This window comes from Rissa tridactyla, chromosome 1 (assembly GCF_028500815.1).
Source record: "Rissa tridactyla isolate bRisTri1 chromosome 1, bRisTri1.patW.cur.20221130, whole genome shotgun sequence".
Taxonomy (NCBI): domain Eukaryota; kingdom Metazoa; phylum Chordata; class Aves; order Charadriiformes; family Laridae; genus Rissa; species Rissa tridactyla.
This window is the reverse complement of record NC_071466.1, coordinates 125,077,178-125,103,716: the sequence shown is the minus strand read 5'-3', so window position 1 is coordinate 125,103,716 and position 26,539 is coordinate 125,077,178. Positions and strand designations below refer to the sequence as shown.

At 39.5% G+C, this 26,539-nt stretch overlaps 2 protein-coding genes across 2 annotated transcripts; one reads left to right on the top strand and one right to left on the bottom strand.

Moving 5' to 3' along the window:
• Positions 1 to 713: 713 nt before the first annotated feature.
• Positions 714 to 6,080, bottom strand: RPL24 (ribosomal protein L24). Its single transcript, XM_054191891.1, has 7 exons — positions 5,973 to 6,080; positions 5,308 to 5,888; positions 5,105 to 5,180; positions 2,955 to 3,065; positions 1,858 to 1,994; positions 1,401 to 1,464; positions 714 to 844 (listed from the first exon to the last, which is right to left on the bottom strand). Exons 1-7 carry the CDS (start codon positions 6,078 to 6,080, stop codon positions 764 to 766), a joined length of 1,158 nt encoding a protein of 385 aa, XP_054047866.1. The 3' UTR covers positions 714 to 763.
• CEP97 (centrosomal protein 97) lies at positions 5,776 to 24,950 on the top strand. The gene is made up of 11 exons (XM_054184132.1): positions 5,776 to 6,160; positions 8,998 to 9,140; positions 10,634 to 10,792; positions 11,188 to 11,289; positions 11,861 to 11,974; positions 13,073 to 13,239; positions 14,545 to 14,709; positions 16,420 to 16,553; positions 17,069 to 17,828; positions 18,883 to 18,958; positions 19,633 to 24,950. Exons 1-11 carry the CDS (start codon positions 6,079 to 6,081, stop codon positions 20,347 to 20,349), a joined length of 2,619 nt encoding a protein of 872 aa, XP_054040107.1. The 5' UTR covers positions 5,776 to 6,078; the 3' UTR covers positions 20,350 to 24,950.
• Positions 24,951 to 26,539: the final 1,589 nt, after the last annotated feature.

Sequence of the window (26,539 nt, the reverse complement as noted above, 5' to 3'; positions counted from 1 at the left end):
CACTTGCATTCTGCAAGTTAAATATGAACCTAAATGGGCCTGAAGTAAACATATACCATCAGCTGCATTTGAAGCTCAGTCAACCTGTCACCAGTGTTGCAAGTGCTGCTAATGAGATAATAATTTCAGAAGAAGAGCCATACTGGGTCAAGAAACACCTTTAGCTTAGTGAACGTATGCAAGGTAGGACCTTTGCAGCCATCCTTTTCCTGAAGACAGCTTCCAGCAATTGTGACCCAGGAGTTGCATCTGAACCTTTGCATGCAACAGCCACGTGGTCTGTGAAACCATCCATTCCTTTTTTTCAACCTATTTCTTCTTTTATATCTTGCTACGTGCATTCCACAACACAAGAAGAGCATCAGCCTTTTAAAGTCACTTACAGACGGTACTGCTTCACCCACCCTTTCATTTGCATATCAGAACTTAGAAAACTCTTTTTATGCGATTTGACAGACACGGAATAAACTTGTATTCATGTGCTGTTTTGTCCTTCAGGCAAGAACAGCTTCTCAAACATCAGCTCCACCTTCCCTGCTATTTGGCTCATTCATTAAAGGGTTAGGAAATGTATGCTAATACAGCAGATTGTCTAAGAAACCAAATGTTTTATGACAAGAAGATCTTTTTCAGTCTGCAAAAACAGACATGGTTATTTCATAGATTAATCCTCTTCAGTTTATCTCCCACAGTTGAAGAGAACATGGCACAAGTTATGAAAGTTAGTCAGATGTTTATTCAGCATGACCAACAGTTTGGCAGGTTAGCGCTTTCCACCAACACGGGGAGCAGAAACCTTGACTGGTTTCACAATCTTCTGCTTAGGTGCTGCCTTTGTAGGAGCCTGTAAAGAAATAATAAAGTATGAGCAAAGGGAAGCAATTTATCTGCAGTGCTCAGAGTGCCCCTGTGTATTTAAGATTCTTGACAGAAATCGGGCAACATAAATCAGATGAGAATTATCTTAGAATCTTAGATTGTTACACACATAACACTGTGAAACGACAACATGTATGATTCCAACATATGGTATTTAGTAATAACAAGTAATAATGAAACAGATACTATTCTTCATCAATATATTGTTACCAAGTTCCTAGATAGCGAAGATGTAACATCCAGACGAGTTTTTTGCTATCAAGAATCTCCAACATATAGTCAGAAAGTTGTTTTACTGTAATATTTATTTCTTCTATGAAAAAAGGTTCATTCTATTCAGGTGTTTGTGTATGTTTAACTTTTGTACTAAAGTTTGTTCAAGGTGCTTCCAGATCAAAATAGATAAGCAAATGCTTCCTCCAAATACAAATGGGAATTTCCAATTAAGCACTGTAACAGAATGTTGTGTTACAACACAATATATTCCATTTCATGATTTCTGTCCACCTATTGAAGCTTACCTTTGCAGCAGAAACAGCCGTTTTCTTGGTTGCCTGCTTAGCCTTCTTGGCTTCTTTTGCAGCCCTGTGAATTCACAGAAAAAGAGTGTTATTCATCTCTGTCATTCACTGTTTCTTTGTCTCAGCACTGTAAGAACTCCTTAAGATCAAGAAAGGAATGCATGACTTCACGTTTAACCTCTACATTCAGTACCCTCTAGGGAGACTACTAATGAGACAGCAGAACTGTGTGTGACAAAAGCGGTATTTTCACAAAGGAAGAGGGCAAAGAAGAGACCCTTCTCTGCTGCTACTTTCTCTTACTCAGTATTAACTGCAAATACACTGACAGAAAAAAAACCCCAACAAACCAAGCTTATAAACCACAGAGCTCCTGTAGAGTTTAAGCTCCTGTATGAAAAGCATTAATAAAACTTTGAAAAGCCTGGGATAGCTCCATTTATCTCTGATTTCTCACCTAATAGCTTGTTCCCTCTGCGCCTTCCGTACTTCAGGCTTCTGATTTCGTTTAGCCATAATCTCAGCTAAAGATGCACCAGTGATAGCTCTCTGAAACTTAACGGCACGGCGCGTACGCTTCTTTTGTATCTCTTCCTAAAATGGCAGAAGATGAAGACAGACAATTAGTATCACAAGACGTTAAATGAAAGACTAAAGACAATTGTAGAAACAAGCAGATATTAAGATTGAAGCTATTGTAAAACTGTATACAGAAGTAGAATTTTACTTCTCACTTAGGAGACAACTGATGCAGAAGCTCAGCCTTCTGTAACTCCCAGAAAAAAAAAAAAAAAGGGTGGAGGGATAAAGTCCGCTTTGACTGAATGTTCTGAAAGGAAAACACTTTCCAGCTGTTTCAAACGGAATCACAGTGCTGGGCAGCAGTGTAAGCCATCGTGCATCAACATTCCTTCTCCAAACACATTAGTAAAAACATTGAGTTTTAATACATATGTAAGCCTTTCTAAATTCTCTTTTGCTGTGCAATTTTAAGCTGAAAATGCAACATGCCTTATTAATTTGTCTTTTTAATGAAATGACAACTACATAGGAAAGAGCTCCTACAAAGTTACAGCCCAAAGTTTTCAAGAAGGGTATGTGCAAAGTTCTCCCACATCATCTGTTTGGAAATACGATCCACCAGATTTTCAGCTCTCTCTGCTATTGCCATTCAGGAATTTTACAAGTCCAAACTTTTAGAAACTCTGCATATCAAACAGCATTACCTACCTTCTGTCAAACTCATTTTTTAAAACATATGCCATTTATATAAGTGTTAAAATCAACTGAACCTACTGTGGTTCTGAGGGAGCCCTCAAAGAAGTGATACAATAGAAATAAAATGCTTTTGCTGAACTGGTTAGCTTTCAAACATAAAGCAACACATAAACTCATAGAAATGCACTCACATGTTGACCATTACCGGCCAGTTTTCGTCCTGGTTATATGGGTCATGCTTCTGCTAAACACCAGCATAGTCAAGTTACCTCTATTCTAACAGACCAGATCTTTTGATGGAAAAACTCAGAGCAGCATTAGTTGGTGGATACTTACTGACTGTCCTTTCTTGTGTTTACGCCTATACAGAACAGTCCAGTTGATTTGACGGGGGTTTCTCTTGGAAAGGAATGCAGACTCACATTTTGCATTCAAGAACTGAAAAACCTGGGAAGGTAAAAGTATTTTGTGTAAGCTTTGTTTCTATGAAAGACACTATTACAGTCTACATTAACGTATCAAGGAATTCTTTGATTCAGTGTTTTTCAACAGTGATGCTTTTGTATTTCTTTATACACAACTGAAAAACCAAAATTTTAGAACATAGTTTAAAAAATTTAAAGTTTGGAATTTTGTTCCACTGATTAAACTTATGTCTTACAAGGCATTCCAGCATAAGGAATTTTCCAGGCCTAATTCAGTTCTCTCACAATAAAGCATAATGGTACAGTTTTTGTTTTCATAACACAGTGAAGCAGTTTATTTTTTTCAAGGAAAGCTCAAATTACAACTTGCATCCACTACTGCGCTGTATTCTAGGCGCAGCATGCACAGCCATATCCAGCACCATACTTTTCCAGTGCCTGTCCTCAAGTAACTGTGTGCTTCCTGTGTAAGCCAGCCAAAACTTGGCCTAAGGAACATACAGAGACCAATACTCCACTCAATTCCTTTTTACATAGTTAAACAAACCTTCCTGCCTAGAAAAACACGCAGAATTAACAGGCTGATTTACTATGAGCCATGGAATTAAATCTGAAGTATGAACAAATTCCCAGGAGAACACTTGAGGATTCAATCAGTCCATTTACTTAGCTATGATCTCCCAGGAGATTCTGTACACCAAGGCTACTGTACTGGGATGTCCTACACCCAAACCCTCCTTCTGTAGATATGAATAGTGTGTTTCTATTTATGACAGTCCTATCTGTATGAGATGCAAGAGCCTGAAAGGGCTCTCCTCCCTATTTTATCCCAGTGATCCGTACCCAAATTACTTGCAAGTCCAGTTGTTTGCTTCAGCAAATCTCAGCATTAGATGCAGTATGTCTAAATAGTATTTTCTACAGAACTTCGGTAGTTCAACAAGGGCAAGTGTAGTGTCCTGCACCTAGGGAGGAATAACCCCATGCACCAGTACAGTTTAAGGGCTGATCTGCTCAAAAACAGCTCTGCAGAGAGGGACCTGGGACTCCTGGTGGACAACATGTTGACCATGAGGCAGCAGTGTGCCCATGTAGCCAAGAAGGCCAATGGTCTCCTGGGGTGCATTAAAAAGAGCGCGGCCAGCAGGTCAAGGGATGTCACCCTCTCCCTCTATTCTGCCCTTATGAGACCACATTGGGAGTACGGTGTCCAGTTCTGGGCTCCCCAGTTCAAGAAGGACAGGGAACTACTGGAGAGAGTCCAGCACAGGGCTGCAAAGATGATCCAGGGAATGGAGCATCTCTCCTATGAGAAAAGTCTGAGACACCTGGGTCTGTTTAGCCTGGAGAAGAGAAAACTGAGGAGATCTTATCAATACTTATAAATATCTAAAGGGCGGCTATCAAGAGCATGGGGCCAGACTCTTCTCAATGGTGCCCAGCAACAGGACAAGGGACAACAGGCACAAACTGGAACACAGGGAATTCCATCTGAACATAATGAAAAACTTCTTTACTTTGAGGGTGATGGAGCACTGGAACAGGCTGCCCAGAGAGGTGGTGGAGTCTCCAACTCTGGAGATATTCAAACCCCACCTGGATGCGCTCCTGTCCAGCCTGCTCTAGGCAAACCTGCTCTGGCAGGGGGCTTGGATTAGACGATCTTCAGAGGTCCCTTCCAACCCCTGCCATTCTGCGACTCAGACCGGACCAGCTTTAAACCACCCTCCCCAAACCACAATTTAAAACCCAGCTCAACACCCCAACCTACAGCACAAGCACGGTTCTCCCACGGACCAGGTCTGACAGCAGCCGTGACACCTGGGCACCGACAGAAGCCGGAAGCACAGCTGTCCTATTCCCGTACCGCTCAGTCAGGCGATGGAGACGGCAACGCCGCCTTCCCCACCGCGCGTCCCAGCCGAGGCCTTCACTTCTGCCGGCATCGCGCCGGCCTCTCCCTCGGGCCTAACCGCCGTCCCCTCCCGTCGGGCCCGCTCCCACCAGCCCCTGCCGCCCCGCAGGGCTCGCCTCGGCCTCCCCGCTCGCCCCCGGCCTCACCTTGCCGTCGGTGCGGGCGTAGCGGCGCCCATGGCCCGGGTAGATCTTGTACCCGCTGAAGCTGCACAGCTCGACCCTGCGCGGGAGAGAAGCGTTAGCGGAGAGGCAGCGGGGTAGGGGAGGTGGGAGGCACAGCCCTCCGGCCGCCTCCCCGCGACGGATGGCGCCGGATGGAGCGGCGGGGAGGCCGCCGGGGCCCTTACTTCATGATGGCGGCGGTGGGTCCGAGGCGGGCGGCGGCCGGGGCCGAGAGGAAGAGAGGCTGACGGGAAACCGGACTTCCGTGCGCCGCGCGCAGCACGCCGGGACGGCCCCCGCCGCGCAGGGGCTGACGGGAAGGGAGCGGGAGGGCAGCGCAGCGCCTCCCCGGCCTGAGGGGCGGCGGGTGGACGGGGGACCCCGCGGGAGCGCTCACGCCGACCGGGCTTCCCACTGTCCGGTTAAAATCCCGCCGGACGGCCCCGTACGCGGGACCTTCCCTTCTACAAAGAGCAAGCCGCACGATTTTCCCGCCGGGCCCTCGGTTGCTAGGCGGCGCCGGCAAGCGGGAAGGATGGCGGCGACGGCGGTTGCGGCCAGGACTGAGGCTCCCTCGCCGGCTGGAGGGGGTAAGAAGAGCGCCGGAGGCAGCGAGCCTACCGAGGGCCGGGCGGCCGGGTTGCAGGTGTGGGGGGCCGGCGGGGGTTTTGTTTGGGTCTCGGTTGTGTGTGGCGGGGCGCGCAGCCCACCCTGGGAGCTGTAGTGCGAGGCGCGCTGTGTGCCGGCCGCAGCCGCGGGGTTCGGACTACAAGTCCCGAAAGCGCCTGCGGCCCTCGGTGTGGGGCGCTGGGGCTGGAGGTCTCGGGTGCTCCCCTCTCCACGCTCCTGCCCGCTTACGGCCGGCACCTGAGGTCCCCAAGTGGGGCTGGAAGTGGTCAAGACAGCCCGCTCTGAGGACTTGGGGTCGCCCTCCAGCAGCGGGTTTGGCTCTGGGCATGGGCGGGGGGGGGGGGGGCGCTCTCCATCCTGCTGAGGCCCGGGCCCCCAAGGAGGGATTTGCCCGCAGCCTTGTAGAAGGTAGGCCGGGAGTTGCCGTAAGGCCCCTTTTTTCTACAGTGGAGAGCAGAGAGGTCTTGGGAGACTGCGCCACCGCTGAGGGTGCGGTTTCTTGCCCCTCTGCCTCCGTCTGAAAGGACGGTGTGTTATAACAATCTAAGTCTGTCTTTGAAGGCTTAAGGGCTCAGTGAGTGAGCAGAGGCCTGAGCAAAAATTGTGAGCTTCTGAGGTCTACTAATGTTCATAGCTGCCAAACAAGTAATAAGCAATTCTGAAACGTTTTCCTCAGTACTGAGAGCCTGTTAGGAAAATCTAATTCACGAAGTATTATACCAGTGAGTCTTTGTAGTATGAAATAATATTAACTTTCTTAATATATATATGTATGTATTTTTCATGCTGTATACTGAATAGTCATGCTTAAGCAAGCAAACTAAAGGACAGCACTTGTCACAAGGAGGAGAAGAAGGACAGACCCTCCTGAAATAGGGACCTTTCTTTCTCTGAATCTTAAAGCTTCCCACATAGGATAAAGGATACCCTCAGACAACTGGATAGTGCCAGCATCCTAGCTCCTCTAACACATCTGTGAAACCCTCCCATTGTCTGGCATCATAGATAAGTAACTATAGCAAGACTAACTCCGGGGACACCTAGATCAATAGAGAAGCAGGTGGATGATGATGCCATAGAAATATAGTTTCTTTGCAAATGGTAGAGTGTATGTGTTAAGTAGCAATTAGTCAAATCATGTTGTATCTGAATGCTTGAAAGCTATAAGAACTGTACGTAAAGCCATATTCCGGGTGCCCAAGTTTGACTGGGACACCTCATGTGCATGAATAAAAGGATTACTCTGGTAATTCTATGCTGTGGGTTCTAGCCTCGCTCCTTGGTTGGCATGGGCCACTTGTGAATTTTCATAACAAGTCCTTCAATAAACAGGCAGATGCGAAATTTCTTTGTTTAGTTAAAGTGACCAAGTGGTTGCAGAGGTGGCCACTTAAGTGAGAAGCATGCAGTACCTTATTCCTGAACATGCAAAGGCAGGAGTGTGACTGTTTCTGGTGCTGCTGGCTCTGCACTGCTGTTCTTCAGAGCTCTTTGGGTGGCTGTGGATTTGAGAAGTAATGTAAATGTAATACATGTCATCAGAGAAGCTTCTTAGAAAAGCGTATTCTGTAGCTGTCAAAATGGTACACCAAAAATGTTTGTCTCCATCCTTAGCATAACTAAACCCTAAAAGCCTGCAAACTGCAAGAATAATAATATATAGTGCATGTTAGGGTAAGAACACTATTCTGGAACGTCCTGCTGAAAAAGGCAACATTATTTACTGAGCAGATAGTAAGATAAGAACAAGCACTAGAATGGTGTATATATATAAAACACACAGCAAAGGCTTAATGTATGAAAATTATTATTATCAGGTGTTACAATGGGTACCCAGTGATTCAAGTTCTCTGTAGATGGCAAATGTTTTCCTTTTAACTTTATATAGTAACAGGTTTTGCATGGAACACTCTAGTTGTGTGTGTTCCATTAATTAAATTATATGCTAGCCTATTTACAATTTGGTCCTGCCCAAATGTCACCAGTACTGTAGCACGACTATATGAGCAGGTTCTTTGTTTTTACTTTTCACTAGGTACTTACGGGCCGTTTAGCCTATCAGTACAATTTGGGGACACAAGCACCAAAATCCCAAGGCAAGATGCACTCAAGGATTTGGCCAGTGAAGTCCTAGAGTGAAATCTTTAACCCTGAATTGCACACATTCCCTACCCAATAAGTTAAGATAGTTAAATACTTAAGATTAGGTTTTGCAGCAGCCAAACTGCTAAAAGGGAGTATGTCGTAAAATATCTGATAGGAAGCTTTAAAGGGGGGATTGAATCTTAAGTTTGTTTCCTTTGAAGTTTAAGCATCCAACTTCTGACAGAAGAGAGGTGTCATTTTTGCTTTCACAGGCTGAAAGTTCTGCTTTGAGTTTGTACCTAGAATGTACTTTCAAAAAAAAAAAAAAAAGGGGTGGGGTGGGGCTAATAATATTTTTCCTTTGAACTACTGAGAAGGTAAAAGAGAAAACTGCAGGCTTTTATTCAGTCGTCTAGATTTTTGAGGACTTAATCATTATAAGGCTGTTTATTTTCCTCTGGCTGAGGACTATCATATGGATATTTCACATTTACAAGTTAAGTGTCCTAATCTTCAAATACTTTAGAAAAGTGATGGAACTCTACAGGAAGGTGAAGTTTGTAGGTTTGCATCCTCATCACGTTTCCCACATTCTGATTCATGAAAGGAGGGATGCTCCTCCCCTTTTAAAATTTTTTTGTTAGTAACAGGGATGGTCGCTGTTGTTTGTGAAGTGTGATCCTATATATGTGTGCTAGGCATGTTCTGTGTTTGCCTACAAGCAGGAATTTAGATAGGTAGTTGTCAAGCTGCTCAAAACTTGAAATCTTTGAAGAAATTAAAATTCTAGGGGCTCTTGAAATTTGGGGCTTTGACGATTGTGCCTTTAAATTTAGCTACCAAAATTTTGCTCTGCTTCCCACTTCAGAGGAATCTGTTACTGACTTTCCCAGAACTTCACCAGAATCCTTTATAAGGATGGGGCCTGGAATCCATATCTTCCAGTAACTGGAAGAGTTGCTCTAATGCGTTTGGTCTGAAGTAATTTGCTTCAGCTTTATGTAGAAAAGAAATTTAATTTGTATTTGCAAATTAGCTGCATGCATTATAAACCAATTCTGTTTATCTTGCTTTGCTTTTCCAGTACATGTTCTCATATATAAATTGTTGACTTTGGGGCTTTTTTTTTTTTGGCTTCCCCGCCTTCTTTTTCTTCTAAGGTTTGGTAGTCAACTGGTCAGGTCAAGGATTGCAAAAACTGGGTCCAACCTTACCCTGTGATGCTGATACTCACACTCTGATTCTGGACAAAAACCAGATAATTAAATTGGAACACTTGGAGAAATGCAGGAATCTGATGCAGGTCAGTGTTACTTGACTTGAATTTGCTATGAAATAATGGTACCGTGATGTAAATTAAAATATTTCTGCTTTAAGACCATATTATGCAGTTGAAGTAAGTTAGCAGTTACTGTCTTCATAGGAAAATAAATAATGGCTAGCTAAAATAGAAAGCTGTGTTTTCAGTGTAGCTCTACAGTTCATAGTGGGGGAGACTGTTTTGCTAGTTACCTAGGTAAATAAAAATGAACTAAATAAATCCTAATGGGATTTGTGTCATAAGAACATTTAGAAAAGTCACAGATAACCCAATTTTTGATATGTCTTACGTTTTGAATAATTGAGCTTTGTAACTTTAAAAATAACTTGTTTTTTAATCCTTCCTCTGTGTAATTTAAACATGCAGACTCTTTTTGAGAGTCATTTGAAATGTATTTTGTCCTCTGACCCATTGACAGTAAGTATGATTTTACACCGGGAATGGTGCAACAATTTGCACGATGATTTGGCAATTCTGATTTTAAGATCTTATTTTTATATGACACAAATCCTCATACATACAGGACTCTTTTCTCAATTTGAATTTCAGAACGCTTCACAAAGGAAAAGGATTAGTAGCCTTAATTTACAAGAAGAAAAAAAGCTATGTCAATTAGGTTAAAGTACAAGTAGCAAATAAAAAAAGTGAACTGGGTGGTATCTATGTAGTCTTGTTAACATATCAATTCGTGTAGGCCCTGATGTTGCGAGTGCTTATTCTTAATTTTAATACGAGCAGCAGTCCATTTAAGTTCATGAGGGTAACATTGTTATCCCTAACACTAGCCTGTGCATGGTGCTCACAAAAATCAGAGTATTAATCCCTCTGGGGCAAAGCTGTACAAATCCATGTTAATTATCACTGAAAGTGCCTCCAGATAGACTTGAAGTCACCTAATAGCTTCTAGACACAAGCTGTTTCTCCAAGAGGTAGGAGAGGTTGGGCTTGTTACTACAACAAACTTTCACCTGTCTGCCAGCTTGGTGGTCACGTTATTAATTTGTATGCCTAATCAGGATTTATCCTTTAAAAAGTTCGTGATTTACAGTCCTGTTAGCACAGGACTCTTTTTGAGAGTCATTTGAAATGTATTTTGTCCTCTGACCCATTGACAGTAAGTATGATTTTACACCGGGAATGGTGCAACAATTTGCACGATGATTTGGCAATTCTGATTTTAAGATCTTATTTTCATATGACACAAATCCTCATTCATTCTCTTTTATTTAACTATTGGTAGGGAGAAGATTTCCTCTTAAGTTTGCAGAGCGAGTTGTGGAAACTACTTTTTCATCAGTAATTTATTTCCTGCCTCTTGTAGTCTTTTGTATGTGTGCTATTTGCTTGAAAATGGAATCCATAGATTGAAATAGTTCCTGTTGGATTAGATTTTTAACTATTAAAAATAGAAGCCTATTCTATCTGTGCAGTTTAATAGTTAAACCTGTTTCTTTTATTTGCGTGTCAATCTGCAGCTCTCTGTAGCCAACAATCGTTTGGTGCGAATGATGGGTGTAGCGAAACTGACTAAGCTCCGGGTACTAAACTTGCCTCATAATAGTATTGGGTATGTGGAAGGGCTGAAGGATTTGGTGCACCTGGAATGGCTGAATTTGGCAGGAAATAACCTTAAGGTAAAGTATTTAGTCTTTATACGTTTTCCAGAATCTAGTGTTGTAGAAATTTGGAAGATGCTGCAAAGAAATCTGAATATGTTTGTGGCTTTGATTAGAAAAAATGTTGAAGTTTTGTGTCTACTGGTTTATGAAATAGAAGAGGGCAACTTTTGGACAAGAATTATATAGGAAAAAAATAAAAGGTTTGATACCGAAATATAATAAGAATTGGGAAATAGTCCCCAAAATAGGAAAAGAATCTTTAAAATGAAACCGGAAAAACATGACTTTCATTTTGGGTTATTTATCTGTTGCTTTTTAACTTTCAACATAATTTATAATTATTGATACCTGGCTCTATTTAGTGACTAAAAATGAGTTCCTGTGAGTAATTGACTACTTTACTCTTGTAGGCCATTGAACAAATCAATTCCTGTCTGTCTCTTCAGCATCTTGATTTGTCAGACAATAACATAGCTCAATTAGGTGATCTTTCCAAGCTTACATCGTTGAAGGTAGGTGTTATTTTATCTCTATTTTTGTTACATTCTTTTCATAAAGAAATTTGCTTTGAAAATTGCTACCTTTTAAAGCATTAATTATTCAAACACTAGCTCTTAAAGCATTTTAATTAATCACTATAATTTCTAGAGGGAAACATGTAAGAATTCTTTTCTGTGTTTTCAAGTTGCAGGAACTGAGGCAGTGATTTTTCTGTAACCACTCTGATGATTCTAATAAAGATAACATGGCGAGATCTTGTTTATAGCTCTCAGTTCTCTTATCTCATGTCATGAATCAAAACAAAACGTAGTCTTAACTCTTCCAGCATGAACACTGTATTTGGAAACTTTTTTTCTCTACATTTTTTTGTAATTGTGACTATGCTTCAGCTCTGCATTTTAAATTGAGAAGATTTTTCTCTAAAATCTAAAAATTGGTTTTCCCTTGCTTGAATAAACAAAAATAGTTTTGATGATACTAGAAAGCCTTAATTATAGTTCCTTTGTGTGTAATGTGCAGGGAACAAAAAATATGCGTGTTCTGATCAAACATACGTTTCATCCCCATGTTTTTATTTTATAGACTCTGTTGCTACATGGAAATATTATAACTTCGCTTCGCACTGCCCCTGTTTGCCTACCTCAGAATCTGACTGTTTTTTCTTTGGCAGAAAATGAAATCAGAGACTTAAATGAGGTAAGATATAGAAGATATATCACCGTGTCTTTAGGTAGACCGAAAGCCAATAGTTGGATAATTCCCTTCTCTGGAGATTTTCAAGATCCGCCTGGATGCAGTCCTGAGTAATGTGCTCTAGGCAATCCTGCTTTAGCAGGGGAGTTGGACTAGATGATCTCTAGAGGTCCCTTCCAATTCTGAAGTTTCTGTGATTCTGTGTGATTCTGAGCATGTAACTGAAAACGGGCTCTCTTCTTTGAAACAACCGGTGTTGATAGAAGTAACTTTTAATACTTTATATGTAATAACTATATTTGCATTAGCTGCACAAGCTAGGTGATACCTTTTAAAATTCATTCTTGAAAGAAACTTTGCCTTTTTTTGTTTATGTTGTCATATTATTCAAGGATGTCAGAAGTATTCTTTGAAGACTAAATTCATAGAGAGCTTTTCATGATTGTCTGAAGGGTGGAAACTGTGATGAGTAACTGCTGCAGAGGGCTTCTGCAGCTGCTTGTGTTTAGAACAGAGGTTTGAATTGCGTTTGTTGTAACTGAACATTTTTGGGCCTGGGTCTTATTTTATCTATTTCTCAAACACCATACAAGAGAAACAAATACTCTGCCTGTGATTTTTGTCTTTATTTTTTGTTTGGGTTTTTTAAAGTATAAATAGCAGCCAAAACTCTCGATTGGACTTCCGTGTTGGAAGACAAATCTTATTTTGGTTATGTATTTCTCTTCAAAACAGGACAGTGTTTCTCCAGCTTTTTGGCTTGCCACTGTTTAATCAAAATCTCAACACCTGTCGTCGTGAACTGGGACCATAAAAATACTAAACCTTTCTATACATAAAGCCCCATTCCCAGATTTTAAGAGAAGCTAATACTTTCCAAGAACTATAGTACGTACAGGATAATTAAAAGGAAAATGGCAGTAGTTGATAGAAGGCAGTTTGAAGTTGTTTATGTTCAAAAAGGAAATGTGATTTTTTCAGTGTATTTGTAATTATATTGCTTTATGTGAGATGTGTAGCTGTAACTTGGAAAAATGTGGTATGTTTTGTAAGCATTTAATGGGTTCTGTTCAGTCAACAAATATATCTTGTTTTTTCAAGGTTTCTTTCCTGGCCTCTCTTCGTCAATTGGAACAGTTGTCAATTATGAACAATCCTTGTGTGATGGCCACACCTTCTATCCCTGGCTTTGACTACAGGCCATATATTGTCAGCTGGTGTCTGAACCTTAAAGTTCTTGATGGATATGTGATTTCTCAGAAGGAAAGGTGACATAATAGTATTAAAGCTCTAAAATTATTAAGTAAAGTTTGGCTAAGCTGAAATTGCATTTTCGTATAATAAAAGCAAGGAAAGGCGCTAACAATCTGAAATTCTCTTTTTCTTGTTCATGGCGATATGAGATACAGGACAATTAACATCGTTGCTTTTGCTAAATTTTTCATCTGTTACACTGAAATTATACTTCTACTTAAATAAACTTGTGATCTTACATAATGAAGTTAAGCTTTTTTGTTACTGAACTCACAGTAGTACTTTTAGAAATCAAAACTGGGGTAGCAATTTATCAATGATCTGTTACCCCCTTCCAAGCTTACAGCCTCTTTGACTTTGCTAAATGAGACAATCAGCAGATACTAAAGCTATTATCTTTGAGAAAGTTCAAGCGTGCCCTTTTATAAAGGGCCTGATTTGCACGTGCATTTCTAGATTTGGCATTTCTTGTATCAATTAGTCAAATACTATTTCACTCAAATCACTTGTTAGTGTATCATTGTGGTCGTTATGTCACTATATGTGTATGACATTAGATATGTCGTCTTAAAGTTCTTGACATCAGGAACAGTCCAAGTGTAAATATTATCCACTATAAACACATTCTAGTCCAGTAATTAGCATATTCCAGGACACTGATGTCTTTTTTTCCCCGTTACTAAAATAAAAAGCTGCCTTTTTGGTCAAAGGTAAACTAGTTCTGTTTCTGTTTCACCAAAACATGTTATGACTTGCCCGAAAAGTCGCCTGTAAGAATTCTAGAAACTTTTTTTAACGACTAAGGGGTTTTCTCTATTAACTGTATTATTATATTAAATCAATTATATATATAATATTAAATGTTCTCAGACTGAAGAGCACTTAATTTAAAAACAGATTTCAATTGTTGAATACTTTCAGCAAGATTTACTCCCTGTGACTATTCTGCATGTTTCTGCATGTTTTCAGAACTTTTCTGTTTCTGTGAAAGCTTTGCTGATAAATTCATTGACACAAATGTGTTTTCAGTGCTCAAGGACTACACACAGATGAAAGTTTTTCACAGTTTTGGTGAGAGTTTTTGTGTTTTTCACAGTTTTAGTCAGAGGTTTTTTGTTTCATTGATGCTTATGTGAGGAAATACTGTATTAATTATTCTGGTAATGAAATTCCAGTTCTTCTGGGCGCTGCGCATGTTCTAAGTTTTGATTAGATTTGTTGATTAGCTCTTAGGTACCCACTAGAAGAACAGTAATCAAAGGAGAGTTAGGGGTTTTATGCCATGCATTAATGGTGACCATTTCACCCCTTCCTAACAGTTTGAAAGCAGAATGGCTCTACAGTCAAGGTAAAGGAAGATCATATCGACCTGGGCAGCACGTTCAGCTAGTCCAGTACTTGGCTACTGTTTGTCCTCTTATATCTACATACGGTCTCCAGACTGAAGAGGATGCCAAACTGGAAAAAATACTGAGTAAGCAAAGGTGAGAACTTCTTGTTTCTCTATTTTTAGACAATGTAATTGAGAACATAATTATATGTCTTATTATGTGTTAGATATAAGATTTCCTTTTAAGTATTTCAAAGCAACAGTGAGGGCTGGATATGGGAAGAGTAAGAGAGGTGCAGGTTTTGTCCTGGAGGGGAATGAGAGGCAAGACAGCAGCAGGAGTGTTCTCCCGCTTGCTGGACCATCTAGGGACAAATTCTCTGTAGTTTTCAGTGTGTGGTCTGGATGAAGGTGATTTGTGTTAGGACTGTGATGAAAATAAACAAACTACCTACTGAGATTTTTTGCCACAGAGAAAGCGAGGAAAACCTCAAAAAGGAGCTCAGATTAACTTTTGTTCTAATTGTAAATGAAGACTATTGTGGTACGCTGGTGTATTAGCCAGTTTTTTGTTAGCAGGTTCTTCCTTGGTTTTAAGGTTATTCTTTGAGGGACACTGTTCCCAGTGATGCACTTGACGATCTCTTTGTCTGGCACCTCAGGTCTGTCAGCAGAGGCCTCTACAGAGCCTGCTGGTTCTGCCAGCAGTAGCTGTTTTGATAAGGTATACGTAAGCAGATGAGGAGAGTTACCGTGGTACACTTTCCTCCCATAAAAAGGTGAACTAATTGTGACTAAAAGCCAGAAAGTGTAACAATACAGGTGTCCCTATTCCCCAGGACCTATTGAAAAAACTTTTCTTGCAGAAAGATCAGAGCAGAGGACTCGGTGCAGAGGAGCAGGCTATGTAAATGGCTTAGTGTGGGTAGAAAGTTGGGCAGCAAAAGCCTTGTGGAAAACAGAAGGGCGGGATCTCATCAAAAAGGATTTAAACCTGGGAGCATCTGGAAGGAGCTACTGCATGCTTTGTCAGTGTAGATTGATCTCCAGGAGGAAATGATAGAAATATTGGGGCCATTTCAGAGTAGAAGGTACAATAAAAGCATATTGATGTTGGAATTTCCGGCTAAGCATTCTGACGTTCACACGATGTTTCTGGGGAAAATTCAGGAAGTTGGCTTGCAAGATATAACTGTTTAAAAATTAAAAAACAAAACAAAAGCCAACAAACAAACAAAAACAACCCCACACCAAAAAAAAGCCAACCCCCCAAAGTCCTCACCCATATATATATCCATACACATGTATATGATTTTTAAGGCAGTTTGACTTGCTGACCTCTACCTCATGATCTTTGAATTTAGCTAGGTTGAAACAACCAATGTGTTTTCTCAGTTTTTAAAGGATGATTTTATGTTTGTGTCAATGTTTGTTGATTCATATTAGGATTCGGTTTCTTTCAAATGTAAAAGACGCTCCCTCCATTCCTCAAACTCCTCTACACATACAAACGTAATGTGTCCTGCAGTAGACACTTAAAATAGCTCCATAGCTTCCTTGTGTGTAGAAATACTTCACGGTTTTCAGACTATAGTCAGAACTACGTGTTGGATTTCCTTTTTTTTTTGATTCATGTAATGAAGAAAAAGGGGCTGGAGGCAACAGGAGTAGTCTGTGCAATCCCCTACTTTGTGAGTAGTCCTGTTAGTTTCTTGTAGGTCTAGGGTTCTGCCTAACTAGCTTCTTGTTTTAGAATGATTTGTTCACTTGTTTCTTTTAAAATAGTTGATAGTTTCTTTTAGATGTCTTCTGTACCAAAAAACTTTAAAAGAAAATTTAAAATCTGTTGGAAAACTGTGCTTAGGCTTCACCAGAGGCAGTTGATGCATCAGAACCAAAATGAAGGAGAACCTACATCGTCTACTCCCAACAAAACACTGCCAGTTACTTATGAACACACCAGTCCAGCCCAGCCACCACAGATAGTTCTTGAAAGTGGTAAGAAAGCTAATCTGCACCTGTGATCTGACATGTAGAAATAAATTATTTTTTTTTAACATAGATAACTTTGTGGAGAGAATTTTAGAGCGAAGCCATGTTGTTACTTTATTATACTGATTTCAATTCAAGTTATACTTTGTTTTCTAAAAATACATTCCATGCTTATTCACGTCTTGAAATGCTAGTAAGATTGGTAGGCAAAAATCATAATCCAATAAACTGAAGAATTATTACTTTGACTGTTCCATTTGATAAAAGTTTAACTTCTCTAGGGAGAGGCAGTTTGTGTAATTTACTGTACCCAGCATTTGCAAGGTTTGTGAATGTTACTGTGATAAGTAGTTATTGTCCTTACTATATAGAAGTAACGCTTACCATTGCTAGCATTTTAGATCTTACACACCCAGGTTCTAACTGTCTAAAACAAATAATGAATCCTTATGAAACAAAAGAAGGTATGTTATTGAAATACTATGACGCTTGTGAATATGTCTGTCTTCTCTTTTGAATAGAGCCTATCATCCAGAAGAATTCTTGGGTTGGACCAAGTGCAAACGATGATCATTCCTATGCAGTAAAGAACACTTTTCTTCTTGAAAGAAGTCTTCGTAAGGAGCTTTACCTTGAAGATATACAGACAGATGAAGACAAATTAAACAGCAGCCTTTTATCCTCAGAGTCTACTTTCATGCCAGTCGCTTCAGGATTGTCTCCAGTGTCTCCTACTTCAGACCTGAAGCTACATGGAATCAATTTGGGCCTAGAAGATGATGATAATGATACAGTGATTGAATGTGTGAGAGACGTTAATAGTGGAGAAACAGCTAATAAGGAAGAAGCTTCATGTATTACAATAGAGCACTCCAACAGAACAATGGGAAGTGTGGAAACTCGAGAAAATATCAACGAGGGTATGCTGTTGCCACCTTCTGATCCAGTAAAAGCCAGCCTGACTGCTAATGCTAGCAACTGTTCAGCATCCTCTGATGACCAAGTTCTGCACAATCACCAGAGCACCTCAGTAGGTGCTGGATCGGGTGTTACAACACTCTGTCCTGACCAGATGGCAGGAGAAAGTACTGATTCATTAGCTGTTGTTGATCAAGGTGCAGCTGAACTACAAAGAATGACTAAAGCAGCTACCAAGCTTCAAGCCTGTTGGAGAGGATTTTACACGAGGAACCACCATCCCCGAGCCAAGGAAGTGCGGTATGAAATTCGACTAAACAGAATGCAGGAGCACATCATTTGCTTAACTGATGAAATAGAAAAGTAAGTTCGGGTCATGCTGTGTGCTCTCAAATCTGAATGAACGTAACCATCATTCCAGGATATTTCAGAACTGGTATAAATGGGTCTTGAAATAACTACTCACTGTAGAACCTAGCTTCAGTAATATAAAACTGTGACTACAGTGGAAGATTGCTTCCTGTAAGATAAGCACAGTTATGTACATAGCCGTTCATACTCTAAGTGCCTTCTATAAGTGGGTTGGGTTAGAATAAATCTTTCTATTCCTCTGTTGGCAGAACTTGCATATTTCGCTGCATAACCAAAATAGAAATTGCTAAGTGTGACTTTTTTGCTTGTCTCCTAGCAATTACAGGGTGTGTAAATGATGTGTCTATATTGAGAGTCATTCCTCTGTTACTTGGTGAAAAGAAGGATTCTCTCTCTGCCTTGCATGATACAATTTTAAAATGCAATTCTGTGCTTGGTTCTGGTGGTTTTTTTGATCATATGAATTCATGTTTGGAGGAGATGATTATCAAAGTTCTGCAATATGTAAGATATGAAATGGCAGATTTAGTTAGTATCTGAGAACTGATGGTCTGACAGGTTCTTTTCCTTTGCTATAACAAGCAACAAAAGTTCTGTGAATCAAGTTGAGCCCTCAGTGAACCTCTAGAAACTCCCAATGCTTACACATCGTGCCTACGTCTGAGTGATATCAGTTGGGGAGAGCATAATTTGAAATGAACCAGCACTACTTTGGGTTGGTTCTTTATGCGGGATAAAGAAGAACATCTATTTAAAATGAAGAGCTTAGGTTCAGTTTATAAAAAGACACTTACAGTATTAGCAAATCAATAAATGTGCTGCAGCAAAAGGATGCAGAATCTTAATGTAACTCTGAAAAAGAAACTTGAAGTCAGCAGCTGGATATTGATGGCAAGCCAGACTGCAGTAATGTCTTAATATTAGGCTCTGCTGTATCTTTCAAGAGTGCCGTTATGTAAGTAGGCATTTTTATGTATTCTTGTTGATCTTGTTACCCAGATGTTGCTTATTTAAGCTGCAAAAATTTGGACATGTGTTCTTGCAGACTAAGAAAAGAAAGAGAGGAAGATAAGATTCAGAGGCTTGTACAGGAGGAAGCAGTCAGATTTCTTTGGAACCAGGTAAATAGTTTTAGTCGTCTTATTTTTCAGCTTACCCGTGAATTTGAAAAACACTATTTCATACTGTAAATTCTAAAGAGACGGTCAATATGGTTCATTTTTTCCAATTCTGGGGGGAAATAACATTCATAAGTATTAGTGCAATAACACTGGTTTTGTCACAAAAGGCTAAATTATAGCCTGGTGTGAGAAGGAGGACAAAATGCAAGGGAAACTAAATAAATGTAGCAGAAGAGTAAAGAATGATGTGACTGCTAGATGCCCAGGGCAAATGAAATGGTGACAAGCTGTGAGCGACTAATTTCTGGAGTAGAAGTTAGTAATACATCTTCTAATTAGCTATTCTTCCAAAAATAAGGCTGATTGTTTTCTTAAGCATGGATTATTTCATAAAGGTTCCTCATCCTTTCTATTTATAAGAGCAAATTCCTTTTTCTTCAGGTATTTGAACTGGGAGGCTTGCGTGCTCTGTCAGTGTTGGGCATCTAGGTTTAAATGCCATTATTTAACAGTGGGAAGAACATATTTTCTCTAATGGTATAGTGAACCTCTTGTTAGTTCACTGGGTCTTAAATTTTATACTAGAGCTTTGTTGCTGGTTGTGTGAAATATTCTAGAAATCAAAGTACTTTATTAATTGCATCTCATAATGAAATTCTCTCTATACTTTGCAGGTTAAATCCCTTCAACAATGGCAGCTTTCAGTGACACAAAATTTAAGTGCCACTTTGCAACCTGGAATCCCTTCAGCCAGTACTTTCTGTCCATCCGAACCATCTATTCGATCATCCACACTTGAGCAAGAAACCCCACCAGATGTTAGTTCTGCTTGGTTAGTTCCAGCTAGTGATGTTCTTCAGGAAAAGTCTTTGTTGCAGTTCCCAGATTCTGGTTTTCATTCTTCCATGGCTGATCAGACTCATGCCAGTGACTTGTGTAGCTCTGAAAAAAGTTTAACAGAAGGAACTGAGAGCTCTCTTTCAGTGGAAACTGTCAAACAATGTGGCAACTCTGTTTCAGCGTATTCCTCAGATGTAGAGGATAGCTTTGGGGAATGTGGTCAAAGTAAAGATAGCTCTGGTAACGAGCAGGACAACAGACTAATACAAGAGTATTTGAAATCCGTTCAGCAGCTGGAAGAGGCTGATGAGGGGACAAATTGCAATGATGAAACAGGGGGTAGCTGGCCACAAATCGCTGTTTCAGCAGAAGGCCAAAATTCTTCATCTGACACTGTCTCTGTAGATCTCCCTCAAGATACCTCTTCCCCTGCCCGAGGTGAAATCAGTCAGACATCAGAAAGCTGCAAACTGAATTCGGGAATAGTAGAAGGGAAGCAAACAGACTGTGATTCTTCATTTCAGATGCTGCATGTTGGGATAGCTGTATAGTAGGCTCAGTTTCACAAAGGACTAGGGATTACATTTCATTTTCCTTTCTCTTTCTTTTTCCCATTTATGCAAAACTTATTCTTCATATCTGCTGTTTCAGATTTTGACTCATGTTACCAATTTGTTTTATTGATGTTGCTGAGGACTCACACTAAATATGCTACCCTGAAATCCGCAAAGTTCTCAGTGACAGTCATTATGCACTTTATTTTCAAACATAAACCTGATATCTTAATAACTGGCTTCCATTAAATTAATTCTGAAGATTAGGGGTGTTGGGGGGGGAGTGTGTTTGCTGTAAATTCACTTCGGTGAATGTGTTAGCAAGTCTTTGAATTTTTTTCTAAAAATCAGGATTGAGTTCTTAATGTTGCAAAGAGAAGGAAACAATATAGGAAGAAACGGAGTGAACATAGGCAGCATGTGCACATATGGATATAGTCTGATGAGAAGGATGAAAGCGGTTGCCTTTCAGACTTCTTTTTGACTTTAACAAGAGTTATTCAGTCAGGGTTTCAAAGATGCATTCCATGAAACCAGTGCCCAAGTCAGTAACAACTTCTTATCATTTACCTGAAGCTGCTGGCTAGGAATTAGGCCATTTGCATATGCACTGAAACAAGGACTTACAGGAGTCAGACCTTAGGGAGCTTCAAACTAACTTTGACCTTTGTTTGCCCTGGGTTTGAACTTTCCTGCTTTCTCAGGTAAGACTCAAAGTGGAACCAATTGCAGCCTTTACTAAATAAGAATTTCAAAAGAGCATGTGATTTGGGAACACAGTTTCCAAGACTGCACTGCTGGGTTACAACAGCAGACTTGGTGACATACCTTTTGCCTCCACAACGATGTTAATGCCATTTGGGGATTTGGATCTGCATGGCTTTCAAGACATTAGTGTGTTTGATGGATCACAACAACTTCTACCTACAGGTATAAATATTAAAAGTAAATGTCATGACTTAAAACTACTTCTTGACATCTCTGTTGGGTTTGGTTTTTTTTTCTCTGTCCAGTATTTGACAGTCTAATTAGTTGCGGATAAAAAGCTATTTCTTCCCTGTTGGCAAATGTACTTAGGCTATGCTTTCCACTTAAACACTGGGCAAGTAATGGGGTTTGTATTTTGCCTAGCCATTGCTATGGGTTTGGTTTTTTTTAATGGAAAAAGATCAGGTATCTTAGTACACCGCAAAAGTGGCAAGGGAAATCGGTTTTGCCATGTGATTTGGAATGGACGCTAGTAAAATAAAAGTTGACGTTGTGACTCCTGGGGGTCAGTTAAATTTGCTAATACCGCATTTTGCAACATGCACTGGAACAACGTGCACAGTGTTTCTATAGTTGCTAATATTAACTTCTCAGATAGGAAGACACTTGCATATTATAATTCTCTGAATCCACAGGTTAACTTCTGGTGCTATGGTGTGATTGAAATCAAATAGTGCTGTTTTAAAATGACTCGTATGTTACCATGTAAAATAATTTAATTTTTGTAAAAGCTTTGGTTGCTTGTCTACTTTAGGTTCTGAGCTGAAATTTATCACTACTTAAGAGTTTGGCTTGAGGCCTGAAAACATCCTTTCTTTAGAACGTAAATGGGGTATTGGACTTGTACCAGCCATCTGCTTGCTGGTGAAGTTCACCTTGGAAGAATAAAGCTTACCTCTGCGTATAGAGTAGCCATCATCTCTTTTTCCCCACCTCCAAAAAAAAAAAGTTCTAGGGCACTAACTACTCAAAAGAGCTGTCATTGCAGTCAAGCTGACATTTGACTGTGCCTTGCATACATAAGAGCATTTAAAAAAAAACCCAACAGCTGAGGTGGTAGATTCTTAATGTGCTATCTTTCTAACTCAGTCTAGTTACAGCACGTTTGTAGCATAACCATAGTCATAATTGGAGCATGAGTGTGCTTGGTATTGAAAGTGGCACACGTGCATTGATGTGTCACAACATCTAATTACTGTGCAAAGAAGTGTGTGGGCTACATGATCATACCCTTGTCCTTTGAAGGTTCTCAACTTGTATTTAAATCTGCCATGCTTGGGGATCTCCGCAGTTCATAGGATTTGGCTCTTTGACTGTCAATCCATCATTAAAAAGATCTCGTGTAAACCTTTAAAGAGAGTTTCTTTGCGTTTTGAGAGAGAAATTATTTGTCTGTGAAACAGTTGTTGAACCGTACATTGTGGAGGCAGTGGTTAGGTGTAATAAAACAGTAAGTTCTCTTTCATGGCAGAGTGCTGTATTAGCGTATGCAAGACCTGGAAGAAACTAGACCACTGTCTGGTTAAAAATGTTTCACTTACTGAAGACACTGAAGGACCATATATATTTTGCTGTTTTGTATTATTGTCACTTTTGCTGCAGAATTAGAAAGAGGAGAAAGAACTCTAATTTTGGAGGTGTCAAAGGGCAAAAACTTGGTGAAACAATTTTCATGGAAGCCCTAGATGTTTCTTGACGTTTCTTCTGTTATTAGGGCTTGCAAACACAAACACAAGAAGACTTATTTTAACTAATGCCTACGTCAACTGTTGGCTTTTTTAACTTGTAACCTGTATATCCAAAATTGATTTTTATGAAGGTACAGCAAAGTGTGTACCAACATATAATGAGCTTTATCATGTTGGGGAAGCTGTGAAATATGAAAGACTTTTATTCTGATGTTCTGAAAAGTATCTTGCATGTGTAGAAGGTGAGTTGTCTAAATATACAGAAATTGCAAAGTGATGAAGTTTTTGATTAGTTTTTACAAGGTTAGATGTAATTAGTTTGTATATACACAAAATATTTTCATCCTGACCATTAAAATACAGGGAAATACATAATGGGGGATAGAGTGGAAAAATATGGAATCAAACTGAATGTATACTTAAAAATGGCTTCTTTCAGTCTGTTTTGAGCTCTCAAAGAATCATGATACGGAAATACCATAGTTTAATGTATGGCGTAACATTTACTCTTAATTGTCTGTGTAAATTTTCTTAATCTAGGTATGTATTATTCTTTTACCTGGAGAGGGATGCACAGCTCCCTTTGGAGATCATGTAAATTTCATAAAGGAATCGGAAGGCCTAATATATGAAAATCCATGTCTGAAACTTTCCTGTATTAATATTGTATGTCTGTTGGCATTTTCCTTTTGCAAGGCTTCATATTCAACAAAAGAATGTACTTTGTAGAAGGAAAGTTTGTCCATTATGCTTTGTCCTGGACTGGTCCTCCAGTGCTGATGGAAGAGATTAGTAATGGTTATTTGTCAGGCAGTGTTGTCAGCTCTCCTGTGAGTACAGTTTAAGCGCTTCTTTAATTTTCTTTAGAAAAAAATCAGCTAAATATAGCTCAGACTAACAATTTAATCTGTGCCACATGAGTAGTTTTGCCCCAGATGAGGTGGTTGGCACATGCAAACCTCTTCCTATTGCAGGAATTACTATTTTGCTTGCTTTTCTGAAGGTAGGGACAAGGAGGAAGGTGGAAATGCATTTGTCCGTGTTTTCAGGTTCAGTCTGCGATGGTAACGCCAATGCTTTTATGATTGTTGTTTCATTTTTCTCCCAATTATTCGTATGGCTTACAAATTTCAATCTTTCATGTAATCAAGAACACAATTTTTCTACTGTATATAATATTTGATAGACACTGCTCCAGATGGTATTTGGAAAGGGAGAAGAATATCATGAAAGCAGGCCTGTTCACGTTTTATATTTCAAGTTTTTTAAAGGTATTTGGATTGTATCGATTCCTCTCTGTTAGAAAACTTCTTTAAAAAAGGAAAAAGCAAGGCAATGCCTCATTTGTGACAGTAAGTAAATTTCTGTTTCTGCTTTCTTCCATGAACTGAGCTTAATGGTCACAAGTCTGTTCTCAGTACCTAAAACTGCCATTTAAATGAATGGGAGATTTAGCTGCTGAATGAATGCAGCGACTCTGATGTGTCTCTCTTTTGTGGTGACTATTCCTGTGTGGTGCTATTTTGTAAACAAGCATGTGTGGCAAGGATGGAATTTTTAAAAGGTACTGAAGGTTGGCCTAACTCTGCTTTCATTTCCTTAAAAGAAGCAGGGTCGTGCTTAAGTTGAGTCCTTATGAACTGGCTGACTAAATTGGGATTTTATCATATTTATAATTCCAGAAGTGTTCTTAGACCACAAAGCAAGAAGGCATTAAGACTGCAAATTTTATTTTGTTGCTTCTAAAACACAAATATCTTTCAGCAAATATGTGAGAAAGTCCTTGTTAAACTAAATTGCAGAAGCCTAACAGTTTGTATATAGTTAAGTACCGTAAACAACCATAGATTCTACTATTGCATGCATCAGTTTAAATAACGCACTTAGCAGCTAGTCTGCATATAAAAAACAAGTTTGGGATTTTTCTGAACAATGTTTGTATGTCATTGAGCTTGCAAACTGTTCCTGTTTTTTATGAATTTGTATATATTGTCTGAAGAACTCCAATCTTAATTTCTATTTGTAGCACTTGTTTGATGAACAAAAATGGAAGATACATTCCTTTGAGACTACCTGGGTAATTTTTACCGGACTTGAAGTTACAGTGTGTCACACAGATACACTTTTTCCTGAGAGGATAGAATTTTTTTCCCTATTGTATTAACTTCTTTGTTTTTCTTCTTTTTTTTTTTTTTCCCCCTCTTGAGGACTGTGCCACCCAAATAAGTAAGCATCAAGTATTTATGAAGTCTTTCAAAAGTCTTTTTTCATATTTACAGGGTTTTTTTTTCCCAGTTTGGCTTTCTAGGACAAGCTATTGAAAAACACTTGCTTTCTTATAAGCCTGCCAAAAAGCTGGGACTTTCTATCTATTTTAAATGCTTTCTCTATGTCAGTAATGCAAAAAGCACAGGATCCTTCACTTGCAAAAGCATAAACCAGTATTTATCAGGAAAGGTGCTTTATCTCTTAGAAGGTGCCATGCCAAATTTTGTCGTATAAGAGCTCTGAGTAAGAAACTTCTTTTCTGGCTTCATTACATTTATAAGTATATGGGCCAAATTCACTTGTAGCATAATTCTACTGAACTAAGTTTTGTTGCGTCTTTCACAGTAGTATTCTACCTCTAAACTGGAATCTGAAAAAAATAACAATTAGGCGTTGATTTGTCTTTCTGCTTCTCACTATTTTCTGTGAAGAATGGTGGGTGGTTAAATTGGTACAGTTCATATATTTTCTATAAGTGTTTACATTTCTGGATTTATTGTTTCTTAAATATTTTGTTTGTACCTCTGAGTTTTGAATTTTAAATAAATGATTTGTACGTTTATCGAAATTGTTAATTTGTACTCGATCCTGACTCTTACAGCTAAGACTCATTGTCTTACAATTGGAGGGCTCTGTTGGAAGTAGTTTAAAAATACAAAACAGTGATGATGCGGTAAACATTAGCACTCATGACTTGGCGCAGCTGAGGCATCTAATGGCCCACTGTTTCAGTGCTGAAGATAGTAAAAGTGTAGTAGGGTACTTGAAATGTATACACCAATTGATTAGTAGATGCCACTAAAATTGGTATTCACGACTTGCAGTCCTTTGTTTCTGTCACTGGCCCTCTCTTTCATGTTCTTAATTCCCTACTGTGTTTAAATTCAAAAATGTGGAGGTATTCTGTACAGAGCTTTCTAGAAAGAGAATTAAGGCTCATCAAGAGAAAATACAATTGCAAAGCTTGTTGTTCCCTCTCCTACTATTTTGGTTTGGTCAGATAGCTGCTGTGTGCTTAAATAAATGAAGACCAATTAAGCATCTTTCAGCCTTTCACAGACAAACAATCCAGGAGCTCAGACATGCGTGAAAGTCATGTTTTATTGCAGGACAGTCATCCCAAAGCTTTAAAAAAAAACAAACCAACAACCAACAAACAAATGCAAAACCAAGCAAAAGCCCACACTGTTTTGCTTAACTCTCATTTCACACGTGGAGGTTAGTGGGCATTTTTCAACTCTTTGCTATGTGTTTTCACTTCATTACACTGAAAAAATTAGCTGAGGTTTTTAATTGAGACTCTTCTTGCTTTTCTACAAAAGATATTTGAAAGATAAATGGGTATAGCTAAACTGACTTCAAGTCTTAAAAGAGAAGAGCAATGCTGTTTTCTCTTGGAGTAGAGTTAAGACCTTAAAGCTGGACTGTTAAATTTCAATGCAGTGTGTTGTAGGGGTAGTAAC

Coding starts and splice junctions, on each gene's coding strand:
- RPL24 (XM_054191891.1), bottom strand. CDS start 6,080: ATGCCCAGAGCCAAACCCGCTGCTGGAGGGCGACCCCAAGTCCTCAGA. Junction 1,465..1,857: donor CAGAGGGAACAAGCTATTAG/GTGAGAAATCAG, acceptor GTGAATTCACAG/GGCTGCAAAAGAAGCCAAGA. Junction 845..1,400: donor CGGCTGTTTCTGCTGCAAAG/GTAAGCTTCAAT, acceptor ATTTCTTTACAG/GCTCCTACAAAGGCAGCACC.
- CEP97 (XM_054184132.1), top strand. CDS start 6,079: ATGGGCGGGGGGGGGGGGGGCGCTCTCCATCCTGCTGAGGCCCGGGCC. Junction 13,240..14,544: donor GTGATTTCTCAGAAGGAAAG/GTGACATAATAG, acceptor CCTTCCTAACAG/TTTGAAAGCAGAATGGCTCT. Junction 17,829..18,882: donor TTAACTGATGAAATAGAAAA/GTAAGTTCGGGT, acceptor GTGTTCTTGCAG/ACTAAGAAAAGAAAGAGAGG.